This window comes from Chenopodium album, chromosome 23 (assembly GCF_948465745.1).
Source record: "Chenopodium album chromosome 23, dcCheAlbu1.1, whole genome shotgun sequence".
Classification (NCBI taxonomy): Eukaryota; Viridiplantae; Streptophyta; class Magnoliopsida; order Caryophyllales; family Amaranthaceae; genus Chenopodium; species Chenopodium album.
This window is the reverse complement of record NC_137856.1, coordinates 4,563,484-4,584,239: the sequence shown is the minus strand read 5'-3', so window position 1 is coordinate 4,584,239 and position 20,756 is coordinate 4,563,484. Positions and strand designations below refer to the sequence as shown.

At 34.6% G+C, this 20,756-nt stretch overlaps 3 protein-coding genes across 3 annotated transcripts; 2 read left to right on the top strand and 1 right to left on the bottom strand.

The window, feature by feature from the left end:
* Nucleotides 1-1,591: 1,591 nt before the first annotated feature.
* LOC145608687 (uncharacterized protein At2g39795, mitochondrial-like) lies at nt 1,592-5,825 on the top strand. Its single transcript, XM_081664293.1, has 3 exons — nt 1,592-1,761; nt 4,044-4,375; nt 5,370-5,825. The coding sequence occupies exons 1-3, from the start codon at nt 1,636-1,638 to the stop codon at nt 5,533-5,535; spliced, it is 624 nt and encodes a 207-aa protein (XP_081520419.1). The 5' UTR covers nt 1,592-1,635; the 3' UTR covers nt 5,536-5,825.
* A 2,024-nt stretch (nt 5,826-7,849) lies between these two features.
* LOC145609731 (putative calcium-transporting ATPase 11, plasma membrane-type) lies at nt 7,850-16,925 on the top strand. Its single transcript, XM_081665195.1, has 7 exons — nt 7,850-8,231; nt 12,359-12,410; nt 12,498-14,422; nt 14,523-14,678; nt 14,947-15,118; nt 15,198-15,496; nt 15,683-16,925. The coding sequence occupies exons 1-7, from the start codon at nt 8,070-8,072 to the stop codon at nt 15,986-15,988; spliced, it is 3,072 nt and encodes a 1,023-aa protein (XP_081521321.1). The 5' UTR covers nt 7,850-8,069; the 3' UTR covers nt 15,989-16,925.
* Nucleotides 16,926-17,248: 323 nt separating this feature from the next.
* Nucleotides 17,249-20,679, bottom strand: LOC145608246 (UDP-URONIC ACID TRANSPORTER 1-like). Its single transcript, XM_081663858.1, has 4 exons — nt 20,010-20,679; nt 19,067-19,170; nt 18,047-18,275; nt 17,249-17,653 (listed from the first exon to the last, which is right to left on the bottom strand). Exons 1-4 carry the CDS (start codon nt 20,451-20,453, stop codon nt 17,507-17,509), a joined length of 924 nt encoding a protein of 307 aa, XP_081519984.1. The 5' UTR covers nt 20,454-20,679; the 3' UTR covers nt 17,249-17,506.
* Between the last annotated feature and the right edge of the window lie 77 nt (nt 20,680-20,756).

Here is a 20,756-nt window from a genome sequence, read left to right as displayed (position 1 = left end):
TCCTCTCGTGAACCACTACTTTCACAATTTCACCAGTATATTTTTGGCGACTTTGCCGTCGAATTAAACATATACCATAAGAAAAAAAAAATATGGAGAATTAATGTCATGCTTAACAACAAAAAAGTGGGAGCTAAGGGGTGTCCTCCTCCATTATTGAAGCCCATTGTCATGTTTGTTTTCTCCATTGAAATACAAGTTTCTTGATCTATTGAGGTCTTTTGATTTTGCTTGAATGCATTGATTTGTTAGACAAAATTACAATTTTTAACCCGACTTTTTGACTAAATTGAGAGCTCAAAAAAAAAAAAAAAGATTAAATTGACAAATTTGCCCATTTGAGATCTTTAGCATGTTTCTTCCTTTCCAAGATCGAAAACTTGTACGAATATATTCTTAGTAGCTAACTAGTTTAAATCCCGTGCAATGCACGGTTGTTATTGAATTCTTAAAGAGTTATTATTGTATTGAATTTTATAAAAAATTAAACTCATGATATTAATTCAAAAGTAAATATAAAAATAAATTAGTTGGGTATATGGAGAGTTTTTATTGTTAAGAATTTTAAGTGGAAGAAAGATATTTTTCATTATTATAAAATGCTTTCCTTAAAGAATCTTTGTAAAAACGGAAAGTGAAATGGGCGGGAAAATAGTTAATGACGTTGTGACAAGTGTCATTTTAGATTCGCTTTTAGTATAAGTTAATTGATTGATATATTTTTTGTTTTAATAAAGATTTATTCATGAATAAAAGTCATTGATCGTACAATTGACACGCTGTTTGAGCTATACTCCTCCATTTTTTTAATTACTCCGTCCAATACTTTCTATGATCAAAAGGTAAATTTATTTTGGGAGGAGGAGGAGCCACTTAATTTTTTCTTTTATTTTGTTTATATCAATTTTAAAAAATAAAAGGGCTTTTCTATATTATAACCCTCTAACTTTCCATTTTCTACGATGTGCCCCCTTTTTTTGAGAAATCTACACTATAATCTCAAAGTACATTTAATTTATACACGGTAACCTTGCTGTTAACAAATTCCGCTAGTGGGGCCCACTAACCACTAAATAAATTTTTTTATCAATTTGTGTGTTGAAAATGTTTCCGTTAAAGGTTTTTGGGGCTATTTTGGTCATAAAGATTCCAAATTGAACTCAAATTTAGCAAAAATAATAACACAAATGCCTCATTTTGCATATTAAGAAGTGTCTTGATTTGCGTGTTTACGTATTTAATACGCAAACGAGGCATTTATGTTATTTTTTTTGCTAAATCTGAGCTCAATTTGGAACCTTTAGAGACAAAATAGCCCCAAAACCTTTAACGGAACCATTTTTAACACGCAAATCGATAAAAAAGTATTATTTAGTGGTGAGTGGGCACCACTAATGGAATTTATCAACGGCAAGATAACAGCAAGGTTGCCGTGTGGAAACTAAATGTATTTTGAAATTATAGTGTAGATTTCTCAAAAAGGGGGCACATCGTAGAAAACGGAAACTAAATGTTTTGGGTTTTATCTACATTTTTGTTAAGTAAAAATAAAATTTCAAAGAGCAAAACATATTCCCTTGAGGCATGAGTCGCTCAGTTCTGGAGTTGTACTGGTAATCGTGGTAGTAGTCGAGAATGCGGAACGTAAGAGCAATGCAAACGGTTCTCAAGAATCGGGAAGCCGCCAAAGCCAAAGCCTTCGATTTACTCAAAATCTTGCAGTCTGAAATCACTCACGAACTCTCTTCTCCCTGCTTTCAAGTATTTCTTCCTCTCTCTTTCCCCAATTTTTCTTTACTTTTGTAATTACTTTTTTACTTACTTTCTGACTATGCAATTTCTGTAATGTGCCTCTTTCATTGGGAATTTGTGAATCAAAATCAACTGATTTTAGGGTTTTTAATTATTGATGGTACATCATACATGAGTTCTGATTGATTTTTTGAGTAATTTGTGGGTTTACTGCGAATATGTGATTGGAATTGTGTTAAAGTTTTGAAATTTTGAAACCCTATTAATTATTTCGAGTATTTTTCCGTATTATTGTAGCAAGGCAATGAGCAGTAGTCTAGAATAAAACTCAGTGGCTCGTTAAGTTGTCGAGGAGCCTAAACATTGGAAATCGGAAAGTTGTTTGGTTGTCAAAAACACGGTGCGAAGCTGCTTATGTAGCCCCTAAACTTCGCATGAGAATTTCGACTTTATAGGATAAATTATATCATACCCACTTTTGAAATGCAAAAAATTGGGAACAACTTTGTTCATCTAGCAAAACAACCCCTCTATGTAGACATTATTCATAAGGATGGATTACGAGTTAGTGAGTTACTTCTTTCCCATAAACTCTCTCTGTGTTGGAATAATAGGCTACATGTGAGTATATGATTAGTGGTCGATGTATAAGAAATTGTGATATAATGCCAGAACTACGATAAAAAGTACTCTGTAATTAGTAGTTAAGGTATCAATCAGTGTAATTTGAGAAGTTTGTGAATTAAATAACTGAAATTAGAGAGAAACCTATCTAGTTTTGAGACAACTGAATATAGAGACATGGTATCTTTTTGAGGACAGAGGAGTATTGGTTATAAAACGTTGGACATTCGAGATTAAAAGGTATAATTTCAAAAGTGAGAAATCATACCAAGATGGAAGTTGTTTGTTGTTGCCCTCTATGATTTAGTTGTCAACTCAGGTTAGGAAAACATTCCAAGATGGGTCCACTGTGGCACCGTCCAGTCATCCACCCACAAATTTAGGGGTGATAATTGCTGAAGTTATAGAACCCTCAAGAGGGATAGCATGAAAAAGATGTAACATCAAAGTCAAACGTCTTTGAGACTGCTTGATTTGCAATATAACTCTAGGAAAACTATTGTCTATCAGTGTCTTATTTTAAGGTGGAGAAAAATGCTAATTGGGAATGTGAATTTGATACAGCCGCTTAATTGCTAGACTCATGGCTTTAGTACCATTTAAGGGAAGAACTTTAATGGGGTTTTAAAATGTACTTCCCAGCTGTGTGTTTTGCTACTTGCAGAGATTGTTGTGAGAAGCTTACTACAAGTTGCTTATGAATGCTTGAATTTTTTTGACAAGTAATATTTAGCAAAGCAAATAGCTGACTATTATTTACGGTAAAATAGGATAATTATCCATTAGTTCACAAACCCTTTTTATTTTTTAATATTTTTTTTTTTATTTTTTATGTGGTCATCTTTCAGTGTTATATCTGGTAAGGAAAAGGGATCGTGTAGATGGCTTGAAATGAGCAAAGCAATTTCAGACTTTAGTTTTTGAGACAAAAAGGGGTCGGGGAATCATCAAGAATTATGCTTAGCTGTGGGCCTAATCGATCTGCATCCTTTGTTTCAGTAGCAATGCCTTGCGACCTTGCCTACCGAAGTCCTAGTCAATGTTTGTGCTAAGAGGTAAAAGTGCATGTTAAGTCTATATTTGCGCACATAATCTTGGTTGTGCAATGAAAACCCCAGCCTACCACCATTGGTTTGAAAGGGGAAGTCCAGATGTGATTCATCGTTATAGTTGAAATTTACCAGGCAATTCGAATAATAAATGTCTCTTACTAGAAGAGAGAAAGGAGAGTGGGAGAAGGGTAATATAGTATACATATTGTTTAGTGATCCATCTAATGGTTTGTGCCTTGGGTTGCAAACTTGTGGAGAAGAAGTGAGGTAAATGGTTTCTGTATTGGGTTGGTTATAGTAAGCTATCTATACAGAGTTCGTGTTTGTTGAATGAACTAGTCTTTTGCTTCTCTGGATTACCTGTTATCATTAAGAAATATGAAAATTTCTCTGGCTTCTATTTGACATGCTTAGTACACAAATTATATTTATATGCAACTCACATGGGGCTATCTTTCAGCAATTCGTCAAACACTCAGTTGATTTGTGGAAGTCCCAGAGACTAAAGCTCGGCTTGAAGATCTTGCTCTTTGCTGCTTTTTTTTTTTTTTCCTAGTGCTTAAGTTGATATCATGTTGCTTTGATGTCTGACCTTATATCTTATTCCTGGCACAGAATTATCAAGCTGGTTCCCCAGGAGATTTCACAGTGGAATGGGATACTCCAAATTCTAATGATGTAGTATTGCGAAAGAAATGTGATACTGGTGAAGATGTTGCTGTTTCGGCTTTACTTGGTCCACCAGATTATGCAAGAGATGGTACATATCCAAGGGGTGTTCTTATGAAAGTGTGCATAAAAAAGCCTGGCTTAAGTTCTCTTCTCCACTTTAAGTGCGAAGTTACCAATAGAAGTCATTCTGGCCCAGAATTCAATATCTATTCTGCAGATTATCTAAGATCAACAAGCTCTACAGGTCCTAAAAATTACAAGGCCCCCTTGTTTAGGTAAATCTATGTTGTCATTGTGATTAACGAACTCTTTTAGTTAGTTTATATGAAAATATAGGATTGTATGTTAATTGTTACTCCTTAGTCCCTATGTCGTAAATTAACCTCACACTTTTCATTTTAAAGTGTCCAAGAAAAAACTTTATAATTTTATCCCATCAATCTTTTTATCTACCCCTCAGCATTCTCTCTTATCTTCTGTTTACCTTAATTCATTCTTTACTCAACATCTAACTACTATCCAATCACCATGTCAATCCCAATAAAGTTAAATATTTGACAAAGGGAGTAATAATCTGCTAACAACCTTTCTTATATCCTTGTATCCGCCCCACTTCTTTGCCATTTTGGACAGGGAGGGTTGATCAGTGGGATTGGTTGAATGATCTAAGGTACTCCGTAATGGTCATCAATTCATCATGCTTGTTCTTCAATGTGCAGCAGTCTTCTACTCCATATTATACTCCATATCTGCTAGTTATATTATTTGTTTATGAAGTATGCAAGTGCGACTCCTTTTTCCTTCTCTAGTTTAAATTTCTTATTCTTTAATATTGCAGAACTAGAACCTTCTTCCCTGACGGTATATAGGAATCCTCTGACTTGGACAGGAGATTCCACTTTTTGTATTAATCTGAATTGTTAAATATTGCAGCTCCAAGCTTTGTTCATTCCCTTCTTTAGAATCATTTTTCAGCTCTCCTAGACTTTGAACTCCATGCCTTTGAGGATGAACATCGACACATGCTATTATAGGGCCTAGATAGGGATGTAAGCAAATAGATGCAAGTTATGCAACTGTTTCTAATTTTGAAATTTTAGGGTAGGATTTTGTTGACCGGAGCATCATAAAACTGTATTATTTGATCTAGTGAATATTCTTCTACTTCAATACTTTTACAGTGACTTGGACCCTCATCTTCGAGATCCATGAGAATATTTCCTGATTCAATTGATATTCTGATATTCACATATGGTTCTATTTCTTCAGCGAATTAGACTCTGATCTTCAAGATGCATTCAGAGACTATTTACAGACAAAGGGTATTGGAGAGAGCTTGATGAACTTCCTTTTAGTACACATGCACAAAAAGGAGGAAAATCAATACGTCAACTGGCTGCAGAAACTTCAAGGAATGGTATCTCAGGGTGATTGAACGTGACTTACGGAGAGAATGATCTTCTGACTTTGCTCTTGTCTCAGATGTAAGCATGAAATTTCATGTATATAAACACGGCAGGGTTATTTTCGGCGACCTGGTTAGACATTGTGGTCTAGTCATTGCATAGTTATTAGATAGCATGAATTAGCTGTCATGTTCTGCTTATGAAGCTTCAACGAAAACTCTTGACTTACCGAGACATGTTCATTTCTGAGCACGTTGTTTTCATTCAGGAGGAAATTGTCCTGCAAATATTTATGGTAGTCGTTCACATTATTTTTGAATTGGCACATTGTAGACCTTCCACACCCGAGCTGGCACAAAGCGGTCTGGTGAGATTTATATAATAGTGCAGCTATACACATACACATACACGATTACACATTGACCGAATAATAATGATGATAATAATACTTTACAATAAGGCTGTATGGGTGTGCTGAAAAAAAGAGAGGTTACAGTTACAATTTTAAGAGAACTGTTAGCTGACAGTTGACAGTTATGGAGTTTTTTTTTTTTTTTTAAATATGGTTTTATTAGGTTAGTTAATTTGCGATCTTTCAATAGATTATCAACAAAACATTACTTGGATTCTATGCTACGGAGATTGAAAATATCATAAGCAAGCATAAAAGCTAAATTTTGTAATTTATAAAGAATGACGGATGTTTAGCTTGTGCATCAACCAAGTTTGAAAGCTACTTAGCCACGTTAACAGTATAAGTCCTCATTCAACAATATTCCACTTAATGTGCAGCTACAAATTTAAGGAGATACTTTTTTTTTTTTTTTTTTTTTTTTTTTTTTTTTTTTTTTTTTTCTCAAAATGAATGTCTAGTTTGACTTTTGCATTATTTACATACACTACTTTGAATTTTATTGGTCCTATATACATAAAGATTAAACATTTAAACATATTTGTTTCAATGTCTACTTTCCGAATACTAACTTTAACTCTCTCCGTCCCTATTTGATAGTCACTTTTTCATTTTTGGTGCCCCAAAATATTACCCGTAATCACATTTGTTTTTTTCAAGTACCATTAATGTTAATTTATTTTACCAAAATTCTCTCCAATTTGCAAAAATATTTGTGTAAATTTTGCTTTCCCATGTACTTTAATTACTTTCACTTTCAACTTTTTTGCATATCTAATGTAAATTTACTTTTTCAATGTACTTTTGCTATAGGAGTCCCACTAGTCGCATAGTCCCTATATGCAAAAATGCATATAGGAGGGCAAAAGTGGAAAAGCGCTGAGGTTTGACATCCAGAATGGTACTTTTTATGGTTACAGTGGTACATTTTTTGTACTATTATGCATGTATATTGTACCATTAGATCTTAGTACTACTATTATATCTCACAATGGTATAATATTTTGATGTACCATTTACATACTTATTTGTACTATTAGCATAATATTTATACCACTACAACTTTTAATGGTACTATTTACCTATCAAATGGTACTTTATACTCCAACTACAACTTCAACTTTATTACTACATTGCCATCCTATATGCAATGTTTGCATATAGGAGCTATGCGCCAGACCTTCTCCTTGCTATAGTACTTCTTATTCATGTTTATTAATTTCGTAAAAATTGCCCAAAAGTGACTACCAAATAGGAACGCAGAGAGTATAATTTATACTTTTGGATACTCTAATTAAGAACATTACTAGTTAAAAATCTACATACCGATCAAATTTATTTTGAAACAGAAAAAGTATTTCATATATGAATATAAAATTAGATAAAACAATTAAAATATCAAAAAGAAGAATAATTTATTGTAATATGAGCAAAGTATTCGCATACTATAGCCCTGTTTTCATTGACTGAACTCAGCTGAATTGAACTGAATAGAATATTTTATAAGAGAAGAAAATTAGGAGTTGAGCTGAACTGCACTGAATATTTTATAAGAGAAGGAAATTAAGAGCTAAACTGAACTGAACTAAATTTCAATGTAAGAGAACAGGGCCTATGTCTAAAAGTGCAATCTTTCAAAAAAAAAAAAAAAAAAAGTCTAGAAGTGCAAACTCCAAAAAATACAAAGTGATCAAAGAGAAAATACAAGTTTCTCAACATGAGAAACTTGTATAGTTGTATGTTTCTCAAAAGGGCACGAGCGTCATTTTGCGTGGAAAAGAATGGGGTATTTTTGTCCATCAAGAATTCTAGATGGAAACGTTGAATTCAATGTTTTGATGGCGTCATCAAAGTTCAAAAAAACAGACTTTCAAAAAGGAATCCTCTTTATAATTTTCTTAAAATCAAATATAAACGTGGAGTCCACTAAATGGACCTTTTACTCCGTAAAACAGTACGGCCCATTTTTTCCCCATTATTTATCTATTCAATATTCATAGTCTCCAAAACACAACCTTTCTTTTGGGGCAGGCTGTTGTACTACTAGTATTACTTCCCGCCATTCTTCGTCTTAATTCTTTTCATATACGGAGTAATAAGATTTCATAGAAAAAACAAACAAATTCCGAAACCGAATTTGATCATTTATTGATGGAAAGGTTGCTTAAGGACTTTAATTTGCCACCGGATGCGCCCGAAGACGCTCGTATTCGGTGGCGAAAAGCCGTCGGATTGCTCATTCGTAATCGCCGTCGCCGTTTTCGATATGTTGCTAATCTTAAACAACGCTCTCAAGCTGCTAAAACTCTTCAGGTTCCTTTTTTTTGAATTATTTTTTTATTTTTAGTGGCGTAGCGTAATAATGTTGCTGAAAATATCTGTTTAACTGTCAAGAGTTAGTTGACCTTTTGTATTTCCTTACGATTAATCTCTTTCAAAAAAATGTTGATAATACTCGTAAAAGACTTTTTTTTTTAACGGCGGTTCATGTTATTTTAGTCAAAATAGGTTGATAAAAATCATAAAATGGGAGCAACTTTTTTTTTGTTATGTTGACTAATTTAAAGTTTGAAATATAAATGTAATCTTTCATAGATCATATTTATGTCCTCAAATGTCATTTCATATAAAATAGATGAGTGAGGCTACAATTTTATTTTTTTATGAAACATGATGGTACACAACTAATGAAAAAAATAATAGTCAACCTAAGGGAAATAGTCTACGCTAACATTTAATTGTCAAATAAGACTATGAACTTTTTTACGGTGTACATGTGCTATGTGTATTTCAATTCAATACATACCACATAAACACTTATGATATTTGGCTAGTGATTTTATCATACTCGTATAATTTTAATGCTACATTTGATAGAATAAGTATAAAATGCTTTAATAAAATCTTAACGGACATTTGGTATGAATTGAAATAAGGATAGAGATAGAGTCATATAGAGATGATAATAGGAATAAAGAAAGGATAAAGGTTAGTAAATAAAGAAGAAGAAGTGAGTGAGATAAGAAAAAAATAGTAATAAAGAAGAAGAAGTGAGTGAGATAAGAAAAAAATAGTCCCATATCTGAAAATACTTCGTACTTCCTCCGTTTTCTTTTACTTGCAACACAGCCTTGTGGCACGTGTTTTGAGGTCGGGTTTATGTAATGTAAACGGACAAATTTTTCATTATAATTTTTACAAATGATACTTAACCCTATTCTAATTTTCGTGTGAAAATTATATTGATAAAATCGCTCGTTTACCCTTACTAATCATCTCCTAAAACTGCGTGCTTAAAATGTGTGTTGCAATAAAAGAAAACGGAGGAAGTATGATATAGACACTGGACAGAAAATAAGATTGAGATAAATAACAACTTAATTATCTCACTTTTCACCAAACAAACACCCTCTAATATCTTAGCAACAATTAAATTTCATTGATTCATGTTCACTAAGCCAGGTCGTACAGACTACAGAGTAGTTTGCATAGTGTACACGACATTATGTCGGTTGGTTAATTAGCACTAGGGAAAAAATTTAAAATAGTGGAAGGTAATATACTTCGTACAAAGCCATAAATATGGATTTTTTTTAAGGGTAATGCTATATGTAATACTTTTTTTTTTCAACAATTCACGAGTAAAAAGGTGTAATAAATGTTTATTTATTGTCTTTTCTTTTCATTTTTAGCTTCTTTTTTTTTAATTGCTTATTTTTACCTACTTTTTACTTTGTATAATACAATAAAAAAAACTTCTAAATCTTATATTCCACTAGGAATGCTACTAAAAAGAAATCGTACTCACTTTTAAACAACTTAAATCAAACTAATTTAGTAGGTTAAAAATTATGTGGTGGTATCTAATACCTCATATCAAATTACGTTTATATCATTGTCCTTATGTTTTATCATCGCCCCAAAGAAACAACTAAACTTAGCGGTACACATTACACAATATCGCTAATATCCAGATAGTCAGTACTCATTCTGCCGTATACACTATACAGTATAATTGCTGTCAAATTGTAGTTGAATCACCTAATAAATTATTGTGCTTTAGTAATACGAAGTATCTATTAAGATTCCACTTGTTAAGGTTAGTGTGATAATCACATGAAAATCTCTACTTTGTAAAAGACCCACTTATATTTATTTATTTTTTATATATCTCAAATATCAAAATTCTGTACTCTAGTGTTGGTAGCAAGTGGGTGCACCTATTAATAGCATTATAAATAATGAACCTTGACTTCTTCTAAGCCACTGTAAATGGGCAAAGGAGATTTCTAGCCGCAAATTTTAACTTATTTTCAATATCTATTAAAAAATATCAATAAATACATATCACAGGAAATTTCCTTGAACTTTCATAAAAAAATATAGGTTAGTTTTGGCTGATCAAAATGAAGATATGGGCATCTTGTAATGGTATATGTTATTTTTGGCTATCTTTGTGAATGTGATGTATGGGCTATCCTTTATCTTTTTGATGTGCTACATGCTCCAGTTAAAATCTTTGTACGTGCAATTTGGTACCACTGTCATGTATCACGAGAATAAGTCCTTGCTAGGATTAATACCTTACATAAGAAAACTCGAAACACCTAACAATTTAGGTACCTGTTACCTAACGCGCTATGAATTATATGGCTGTGTTATGGATAAAGTAAAGATTCAAGTGTGGCCTACTAAGAGTTAAAAAGTTGCCTTATGGCTTATGGAGAACTTTGAATACGTAACTTGCTATAACATAATAAGAATTTAGCACACTAAGGGCCTAATCTCATTCGATTATTTTCATTCAGTTCAGTTCAACTCTAATAAGTTCAGTTCAGTTCAGTTCTTAATTTCCTTCTCTCATAAAATATTCAGTTCAGTTCAGCTCTAATAAGTTCAGTTCAGTCAACGAGAAAATGCCCTAAGGTTTTGTTTTTATTAGCGCATAGCTAGTTTCTAAGAGTTGGTTGTGTTGAATGATTTAACTAACTGATTGAACTGGATGTATTGACTAGTGGAGCTAATAATTTGTAGCTATTACTCCATAAGTACTTAGCACACTAAAGCTCACAACATAGTAAAGCATTGTGTTTATGCACACAATGGGGGCGTAAATCCATATAATATATAGCTATATGAGCATCTCAATGACAATGTTCACCTTTGTGAATTGTGAGGATTCCGAGGAATGTGTTACAGCTTACAGGCTGAATTAAGATAAATGATTTCATCTAGATTTTTGTAGACGTAAAGTTTTCAACATGACCAATGAATTTAGCAATTTATATGCAGATGTTGTCATCAAATTTGGGTGTTCAACTGAAATAAATTCATGTTGCTGTAATTCAACATCATATATGAGTCCTTTTTCTAGTCCATGCACCATCTTTCCTTATCTGTGCGAGCTGCTAGATGCTCAATATAGTAGGTTTATGTTTCATTCTTGTTGGTAAATTCAATTGAGCATGTTGTTCACCTGAGTTTGGACTGCTTTCGGATGATGGCATGGTACCTTTGACTTCTTGTATGATTCTTGTAACTTGCACTACATGTTGTCTAGTATGAGGTCTGTGCATTGACATCAGCTGAAAGTATCTCTATTGGTTTTGAGCATGTCTTTCAATTTCCTTGTTTGAGTTTGTTGATAATGTCCTGCAATAAGAAGAATAATAAAAATGATCCAATATAATTTCTTCCTTTGAGAGGGTTAAAAGAAGCCTATATAATGCTTTTTGCCCCTTAGTCTACAAAACGGTCAAGACTAGGAGAGGTTGCTTGCAACGAAACCTATAACAGAAACCTTTTTACCAGAACTGTGGATTGTGCTCTGTTACTTAAAAGTTAACTGCAAAAATACTAAGACCTACATTTTATGATGTGGAGAGGAGAAGAATAGTAAAGATTTAAATCTGTAAACTCGTTCTTTTTTCTCCTTTGATCAGATGGAACAATAGAATCTTGTTTATCGTTGGCCTACGTTATGACTAGCTATGACACTATAGAACCTCACACCTCAAGAGCGAATGTAACTCTAAGAGAATATGGGAATTTTGGCTGAAAAGTCCAGCTAACACTAGGGATATTATTCCTCAGCATCACTTGTTGTTCCAGCATTGCACTATACACATCAATGTCTCTTGTATTGTTAACACTTCACAAAGGAATCTTGAGGCAGTTGCTTGTAGTTTATTTAGACTGTTCGCCATACCCATTGGTGTCTTGTGTACTCTTGACACTTAGGCTACTCGAACTATAACTTATGACAAATATTATTGTATGAACTTGCTACGCTCTGCAGGTAATGGTAATCTTGACATATTGTTTCTGGGAATAAGGAGATATATATGCTGCATGTTTTGATTCTTCTTTGGCTGTATCATCCTATATCTGTGAGATAGTTTATCTAGACCTGCGTACTTAGCTTTTTATTTTTTTGGCAGGAATTACGTGTTGCGTTCATGGTACATAAAGCAGCAATTCGTTTTAGTGATGGTATGGAGCTTCGAAATATTCTATGATATTATTTGCTATCTATTTCTCCAATTATTCTGTGTTTAACATGTTAAATCATTTTTGCAGCTGGTAGAACTGAATATACGCTATCAAAGGAAACCCAAGAGGAAGGCTTTGGAATTGATTCCGATGAATTGGCATCAATTGTTCGTGGCCATGATACAAAGGGCTTTAATACCCATGGGGGTGTAGAAGGACTAGCCATGAAAGTATCCTCATCACTCAAAGACGGAATTTCATCAAGTGACATACCTCGTAGGCAAAAAATCTATGGACTGAACAAATACACTGAAAAACCTCCTAGAGGATTTTGGACATTTGTATGGGAGGCGTTACATGACTTGACATTAATAATTCTGATGGTTTGCGCGGTGGTTTCAATAGGGGTAGGAATTAGTACTGAAGGGCTTCCTAAAGGAATGTATGATGGGGTAGGAATTCTACTCAGTATATTTTTGGTTGTCACTGTGACTGCTGTCAGTGACTACAAACAGTCATTGCAATTCATAGATCTGGACAAAGAGAAGAAGAAGATATATGTTCAGGTTACAAGAGATGGACGTAGGCAGAAGGTACTGATCTTTGATTTGGTTGTTGGAGATATAGTAAACTTATCTACTGGAGATATAGTTCCTGCTGATGGAATCTTTATTTCTGGCTACAACTTGCTGATTGATGAGTCAAGCTTAACAGGAGAGAGCGAGCCAATTAACATAACTCAAGATAAACCGTTTCTTTTATGTGGAACGAAAGTACAAGATGGATCAGCTACAATGCTGGTGACTGCTGTTGGTATGAAGACTGAATGGGGAAAGTTGATGGAGACTCTAAGTGAGGGGGGTCAAGATGAGACGCCTTTGCAGGTGAAACTAAATGGAGTTGCTACTATAATTGGAAAGATTGGATTATTATTTGCAGTACTGACATTTTTAGTATTGACTATTAGATTTATTATTGAAAAAGTTGTTCATGATGAGATCACACACTGGTCTTCAGAAGATGCATTGAAGCTCCTAGACTACTTTGCTATTGCAGTAACAATTATTGTCGTTGCTGTTCCTGAAGGGCTTCCATTAGCGGTGACTCTAAGCCTTGCCTTTGCAATGAAGAAATTGATGAATGACAAGGCACTGGTTAGGCATCTTACTGCGTGTGAAACAATGGGTTCTGCCACATCTATCTGCACTGATAAGACTGGGACACTCACGACAAACCATATGGTAGTTGAAAAGATTTGGTTAGCTGGGAAAAAACGAGAATTGAAAGGAAAAGATTTAAAATCAGAGATATCTGACAGTACCTTGACCACTCTATTACAAGTTATTTTCTTAAACACTGGTGCAGAAGTAGTAAAGGATCATGATGGAAAGACTTCCATTCTAGGGCAGGCAACTGAATCAGCATTGCTTGAATTCGGAATGCTTCTAGGGGGTGATTTTGAGGAGTTGCGTAAGAAGTACCAGATAAAGAATGTAGAGCCTTTTAATTCTGTTAGAAAGAAGATGTCTGTCCTTGTGGCTTTGCCAGAAGGTGGAACTCGAGCCTTTTGCAAGGGGGCATCAGAAATAGTGTTAGGCTTGTGCCACAAAATGATTGATTGCAATGGCAATTCTGTAGACATTTCTGAAGACCACTTCAAGAGTATAACTAATGTCATAAATGGTTTTGCTGATGAAGCTTTGAGGACTCTGTGCTTGGCCTTCAGAGACATGGATGATGGATATGATGAAACCAGCATCCCTGAAGACGGATATACTTTAGTAGCCGTTGTTGGAATCAAGGATCCAGTTCGTCCTGGGGTCACAGAAGCTGTTCAGACTTGTTTAGCTGCTGGAATCACTGTGCGTATGGTCACCGGTGACAACATCAATACAGCCAAGGCCATAGCAAGAGAATGCGGTATACTAACAGAAGGTGGCCTTGCTGTTGAAGGATCTGACTTTCGTAGTAAGAGTCATGAGGAGATAAAGGAGATCTCACAAAGAATCCAGGTTTGTTTTCCAATTCTTGCAGAAACTCTCTTTAGTTGCGGGCATTTATAGTTGGAAAATAATGAAATTTGCACGAAACTTTTTTTATCAATAATATCAGGTAATGGCACGGTCTCTGCCATTAGACAAACACACATTGGTGAGTAGCCTGAGAGTACTCCGGGAGGTGGTTTCTGTGACTGGTGACGGGACCAATGATGCACCTGCCTTGCATGAGTCTGATATTGGACTTGCTATGGGAATTGCGGGAACAGAGGTTTGTTAATAATTTCATTGTCTAAAGGAAATAATGAATGTGCCTTTGCAGGGTTCATTCAGTTCTTTCATTCTACACGGTATGTGAAATAATTTAGTGCCTGTGAAAATGACTGTTAAGACGTAGCTCCTACACAGTTTCTTTCTTTCCTAGAAATTGTTTATTGAGATTCACCAGTTACTACCTTAAGTCTAAAATTTTGTGAACTATAAGATGCATGTAGAATGCTGTTGTTCTGCCTTTTGACTCCACAGGTTAATGTATACAGGTTGCAAAGGAAAGCGCCGATGTCATTATTTTGGATGACAATTTCAGCACCATTGTAAATGTTGTCAAATGGGGAAGAGCTGTCTACATAAACATCCAAAAATTTGTGCAGTTTCAGTTGACAGTCAACATAGTTGCCCTAATGCTCAATTTTGTAGCTGCATGCATCACTGGTCAGTCAGCAATTTATTGTACTTTCTTACTTTGCACAATGTCTTTGTACATTTTACTGATATACATTGGATCTTCTAGGTTCTGCTCCATTGACGGCTGTGCAGCTGCTGTGGGTCAACATGATTATGGATACACTTGGCGCGCTAGCCCTGGCTACAGAACCACCTACTGATGAGCTCATGAAAAGACCTCCTATTGGAAGAAATGTTAGTTTTATTACCAAGACTATGTGGAGAAATATCCTTGGCCAGAGTGTATATCAGTTCGCTGTCCTTGCTGTTCTAAGCTTTGATGGAGAGCGGCTTCTTAGACTTGGCGGCCCAGATTCTCACGAAATCCTGAATACAGTCATATTCAACTCTTTTGTGTTCTGCCAGGTTTCCTCTTGCTTTTCTCTACCTTTCACTTTTTTCCTTTCTTCCATTGCTCCCTTCTCCCTCGCATTGAAATTGGAAATCCAGTCACAAACAGAACTTACCATTGAGCTTTTGGTCATGTTATTGTTTTTTCTGCTTTATATTCATCTGTGTAACATGTGTGTTTTCTGCTCCATTCTTCATCAGGTGTTCAACGAAATCAATAGTCGTGATATAGAGAAAATAAATGTCTTCCGTGGAATATTCAGCAGCTGGATTTTCATTGTTGTTATGGTTTCCACAGTTGCATTTCAAGCAATCATAGTTGAGTTTCTGGGAACTTTTGCAAGCACTGTGCACTTGAACTGGCAGCTTTGGTTAATCAGCATTTTAATCGGAGCAGTTAGCATGCCTTTAGCTGTCATTCTAAAGTGCATTCCTGTTGAGAGAAATGCTACTCCACAACACCATGATGGGTATGAAGCCCTACCTAGCGGTCCAGAACAAGTCTGATAATACACAGGCTGCACCAACTTTGATCAGAGAAACACGGTGCATAACTCAATTTCACGAAAAAGGCATGAACCAGAGAACTAACTGATTGAAGAAGTATCCTCAGGAGTTGCTTCAGTTCCACATTTTTTCCTCGTACCAGCGGCTTGCAACTCATTTCACTTGCATCAATATTTCAAGTGTAGATATTTTGGATTAACTTTATATTAGGAATTTGAGATTAGGCCAAATTTTACTAAAATGATTAATGGAAGTGGTTTCATTTTAGGTACCTCCACCCATACGGAATTACTCTTCTGTTAAGTTGCTTAGATAAACGTATGGAGTAGTTAGAGCAGGTCAACTTATTATGTTTTGAAAACGACGATAACTTTTATCTAACGGTGTGTTTGGATTGAAGGAAATGGAGGGAAACGAAGGGAAGGGAAGGGAAATGGAGAGATGGAGTATCTTTCATTTGGATAACAAATGAGGAAGGGAATTGGAGGGATTAAATTGTAGGAAATTGATCCCTCCAACAATGGAGCAATTTGGAAGGAAAATTCGCCATTTTTGACTCCCCTCCTCTTCTCCTCCCTCCCCTTCTTTTCCGTCTCCTTTCTTTATCCAAACATACTGTTAAGGTTTTGTGTCAAAATTGAAAGTTTACCTTACAATTGAACTGTTCGCAAATGTGAAATTGAAGCAACTTCTGATGATACATCAAGTAATCAGACCATGCTTATCTTCAACAGGTTAAGCCATGCACAATTTTACTTTTCATCAGTTGGTGCGCGTGGAAATATTGGTTCACATGGAGAAGCCGTTGAATGGAGCTTAGACAAGGTGCCATTGTGAGACCTCTAATTTTTGTTATGTTGCTGTTACTCTGTCAGGAGTACTGTAAGAGAAAATACTATTATTTTTTGCAAAATGTGAGGTAAATTATTAGATTTCATCCATGTTTTCTTGCCATATTACCTGAATATCTGGGATTATATGCTTCTAGAGAAGAAAAGAGTATTGTTTTTCTGGTGGTATATCAGCTTATTCCAGCAAGGTATTGATTTTATGCTCCAAGAATACGGTAACCTTTCAATTCTCTTCCATTTTGTTTGTTGTTGCAAAATTGCAATCTATTACGACTTTACTTGTATTACTCGAACAAGTTTACTGCATGACAAGCCTAATTAGACTGCATTCAGATTTTCATATTACCAACTTCACAGCACAGTCATTAAAATCATCTGATCATACTGTAAAAAGAAAATGCAACTCAAATAGCAATAAAGACAACACTATATTCTCCAATAATTTTCTTAAGCTGATTCGCCTAGTGAGCAGAATAAGTACAAAAAATAGAATTATAACCTCTGTTTTGACCTCTCTGTGAACAAATACTGCTCCACTCTATTCAAGATATGCTACTAAAATACAAGGGGGTGAACCCGAAACAATTGACAAACTATAGTTACGTGTAATTACCTAGCTAATCAATCTTCCTATTTAAGATGAAAAAAAAATCAAATAAAGAATCTATTACTTGAATCTCCGCTTTGTTTCTCCATAAGCAATTACTCCAAGAACAGTCATTGTATAACCACCAATACCAATCACGGTAACTGGGTTCTGGAAAATAAGTATTGAGATAACGACAGCCACTGCACCCTTTGCATTGCCTAGTACCTGCAGGAAAATTAGAACATTTACTGAGCAAAGCTACTGATAGCTGGGGGAAACATCGATATCATTGGGATTCCTAGGAAACAGAAAAAGAGAAAATGAAACGTACGGAGTATAAACTTTACCTAAATATGTTATACAAGAAATAGAGATGTCATATTCGCAAAAAAATACGCACTACAGAAGACATACAGTCTTCCATAACTAATTAAGTTCTTGTAATGGATAAAATAATCCGTGTATAACTAGAATTACTCTCCTAGATAGAGTAGATATTCCGAATCCTAGTATTGTTATTTTGAGAGATTAATGATAGCAAACAGATTAGCTATCGACTCACAACACATACAATTAACTAAACACATTTAAAGCATTAGAGGCAAGAGGATATCAAACCTGCAGAGTCAGGGCACTTGTATACTTGGTCACCAAGAAGTTGGACAAATTCGCTGCATAAGCCATGGTTGAGTTCAGAATAAGAATTATCAACATGAACTTATGCTGATCTCCCACAGAAGCAAAGACTTCTAGTACAGTGGGTTCCATTATAAACACAGCAGGAACTAAGGCGACAACTGCAGTTGGGGCCATATACAGCAACAAGTTCATCGAGTCCATCTTTTCCCTGAAGCAAGTAACATATCATGAGATTAAACTGAAAGTCCATCAGGAATGCATCTGAACAGAAATTAAAATTTTACCCCATTTTGTACTGTGCAACTTGTTCAAGTATGAGTCAATAGGAAAGGAAAATAACACGTAGTAATATTCTAACAGAAAAGTGTCTGTTCTTTTGTCCTATATCTAGTCTCAACAATTTTTAGATAAGACTTAAGAATCAATGGATAATGTCTGATGTAAGAATTTTATTGTTTGATCCGTGATGTGCTATGTATTACACTCTTTTGAACTTTCAGCCTTAAATGTGATATACTTCAGAGAATGCTTCTACTCATGCTTTTAAATACCATGCCCATGATGCTTCATGTACTATTTTCTTGTAAAATGTTGAATTTGATGTAAGATAGATGATATTACTGCTATTCCATTTGCTATCTGCACCAATGGTCATGTACAGCTCATTTCTAAATAACTTCACGCACCATGCTAATATCGTGTCACTTGTCATGACCATGATCTTCATCTGTGCTCATGCCTAGGTCTCACTTAACAAGTTAACAAGATATGAAATGGAAAACTGATTATGAAGAAGGAAAAGCCTTTGCATGTAGATTTGTGATTTTGTAATATAATAGCTCAAAAACTCACAACTTCCTTTATATTTGCTGTGATTCTTTCTTTCCCTGCTTATATCTGAATCTTTACAGACTTAAAAGTAGTGGAAAATCGGATATGAAATGCCCAAACTTTTGCAGTGTCTATTCCACATTATTTCATAAAGTAGTGAAAACTCACCCTTCATCAGAGAGTAGGATGCCCTGGAGAACAGATTTGAAAGCCCTTGCTGCAGTGGCACTTATACACATAATAAATCCAAACAAATGAAAACTTGGCTCCCCCTGTCAGAATCCACAAGAATTCCATCAAGTTCGTTCAAGTTCAAATTCATCAAAAACACGAATTATTTTCCAAACAAAGATGAACAAAGTAAAAGGTGGTTGCTTGCTTTAGTGATGTTCTCAAAAGAAGCAAAGTTATGACTGAATCACTCTCTTTGTTCAGTAATTGATCCGAAAGGACCGCATTCAAATATGTTAACTTGGTCTAATTTCAATATAACCAAATTGCCAAATAGATTAGTACGATTAATTAAGTACAACAAGTGGGGTTTAATTATTTAACCAATCAAATCACCAAACAAGCAATGCAATGCAATTTCATCAAATCCTGCACTGAATCATTTTGACAATGTTACTATTTACATACATTCCTCAACAAATTGAACAATAATATTCCCAAAACTATCTTCATTAATCATACTACAACTTCTCTTAGTAAATCAATTTGATCACACCAATCAATGCTCTACTTGAAAGATCCATCAAATTTAAAGGTGACTAAATTGAAGCATATAATAATCAAGCATCTACATCAACAACAAATTCCAGATCTTAAATCTCATACTTTTAGTTCCAAATCAGGTCAAATATACCAAACAATGATCCAAACTAATGAGTAGAACATAACTATTAACCATCCATAAAAATTTAAAATTCCACAAACAATCCAATAACAACAACAACAATATAACATTGCCAAAGTCGTAATCCTTTTGGGACTACGTCTAAACGTAATTCCAAAAGGACAAGGTCGACTACATGAACCAAAAATTTATCTCACGTGATCATCAACGACGAATAAAATATAATATTCAAAATGCCAAGTTGAAGAAACATACCCCACTAGCAATAATAACACCAGTAACAACAGGAACAAGGCAAGCATAAGTAACCCAAGCTTCTCTCTTGAAAGTGATCAAATAAGCAAACAAAGCAGTGAAAAACGGCGTCGTAGCACCAACAGCTTGATTGAAGGAAACAGGAAGAAATCTCAATGATACATTACCACCAACAACTGACCCACAAAAAACAATACTCAAAGTCACAATTTTAACAAATTGTGATCTTGATTTTACTCTTTGTAATGGAACTATTTTCAGTACAACAATGGAGATGTAACTCAGAAAAGCACAAGCTGACATGTGGCACATTGTAAGAAAAATTGGAAATCCGAATTTATAATTTGAGAGAAGTAATTTGTTTAATAATAAAACCCCAATATTTGATGAATACCATAGTATTATCAATGATCCGATAAAAATCATGTCTTTTTTTATTGACATGTTTTTTTTTGGGATCTGGGGATTTGGGTTGAAGCTCTTTCTGGGGCTTTAATGAAGATTGAATCAGGGTTTTTTTTTATTTTGGGAAAATGGGTTAATTTAATTTTTAAAAATAAAAATACTCCGTAACTAATGTATTAAAATATTTTCAAAAAAAAGAAAAAAAAAAAAACCAATCTTTGAGTTGAGAGGAGAGAGAAAGGGATGTATTGAGTTTGCAGGAGATGTCACAGGTGGTGCCGTGGTGGGGAAGGGGATGAAGATAGAAAGCGTAATTTTTGTGTTTTTATTTACGATTTTTTT

Coding starts and splice junctions, on each gene's coding strand:
- LOC145608687 (XM_081664293.1), top strand. CDS start 1,636: ATGCGGAACGTAAGAGCAATGCAAACGGTTCTCAAGAATCGGGAAGCC. Junction 1,762..4,043: donor TCTCTTCTCCCTGCTTTCAA/GTATTTCTTCCT, acceptor TTCCTGGCACAG/AATTATCAAGCTGGTTCCCC. Junction 4,376..5,369: donor TACAAGGCCCCCTTGTTTAG/GTAAATCTATGT, acceptor CTATTTCTTCAG/CGAATTAGACTCTGATCTTC.
- LOC145609731 (XM_081665195.1), top strand. CDS start 8,070: ATGGAAAGGTTGCTTAAGGACTTTAATTTGCCACCGGATGCGCCCGAA. Junction 12,411..12,497: donor AGCAATTCGTTTTAGTGATG/GTATGGAGCTTC, acceptor TCATTTTTGCAG/CTGGTAGAACTGAATATACG. Junction 15,497..15,682: donor ACTCTTTTGTGTTCTGCCAG/GTTTCCTCTTGC, acceptor ATTCTTCATCAG/GTGTTCAACGAAATCAATAG.
- LOC145608246 (XM_081663858.1), bottom strand. CDS start 20,453: ATGTCAATAAAAAAAGACATGATTTTTATCGGATCATTGATAATACTA. Junction 19,171..20,009: donor GTGTTATTATTGCTAGTGGG/GTATGTTTCTTC, acceptor GGATTCTGACAG/GGGGAGCCAAGTTTTCATTT. Junction 18,276..19,066: donor ATCCTACTCTCTGATGAAGG/GTGAGTTTTCAC, acceptor TACTTGCTTCAG/GGAAAAGATGGACTCGATGA.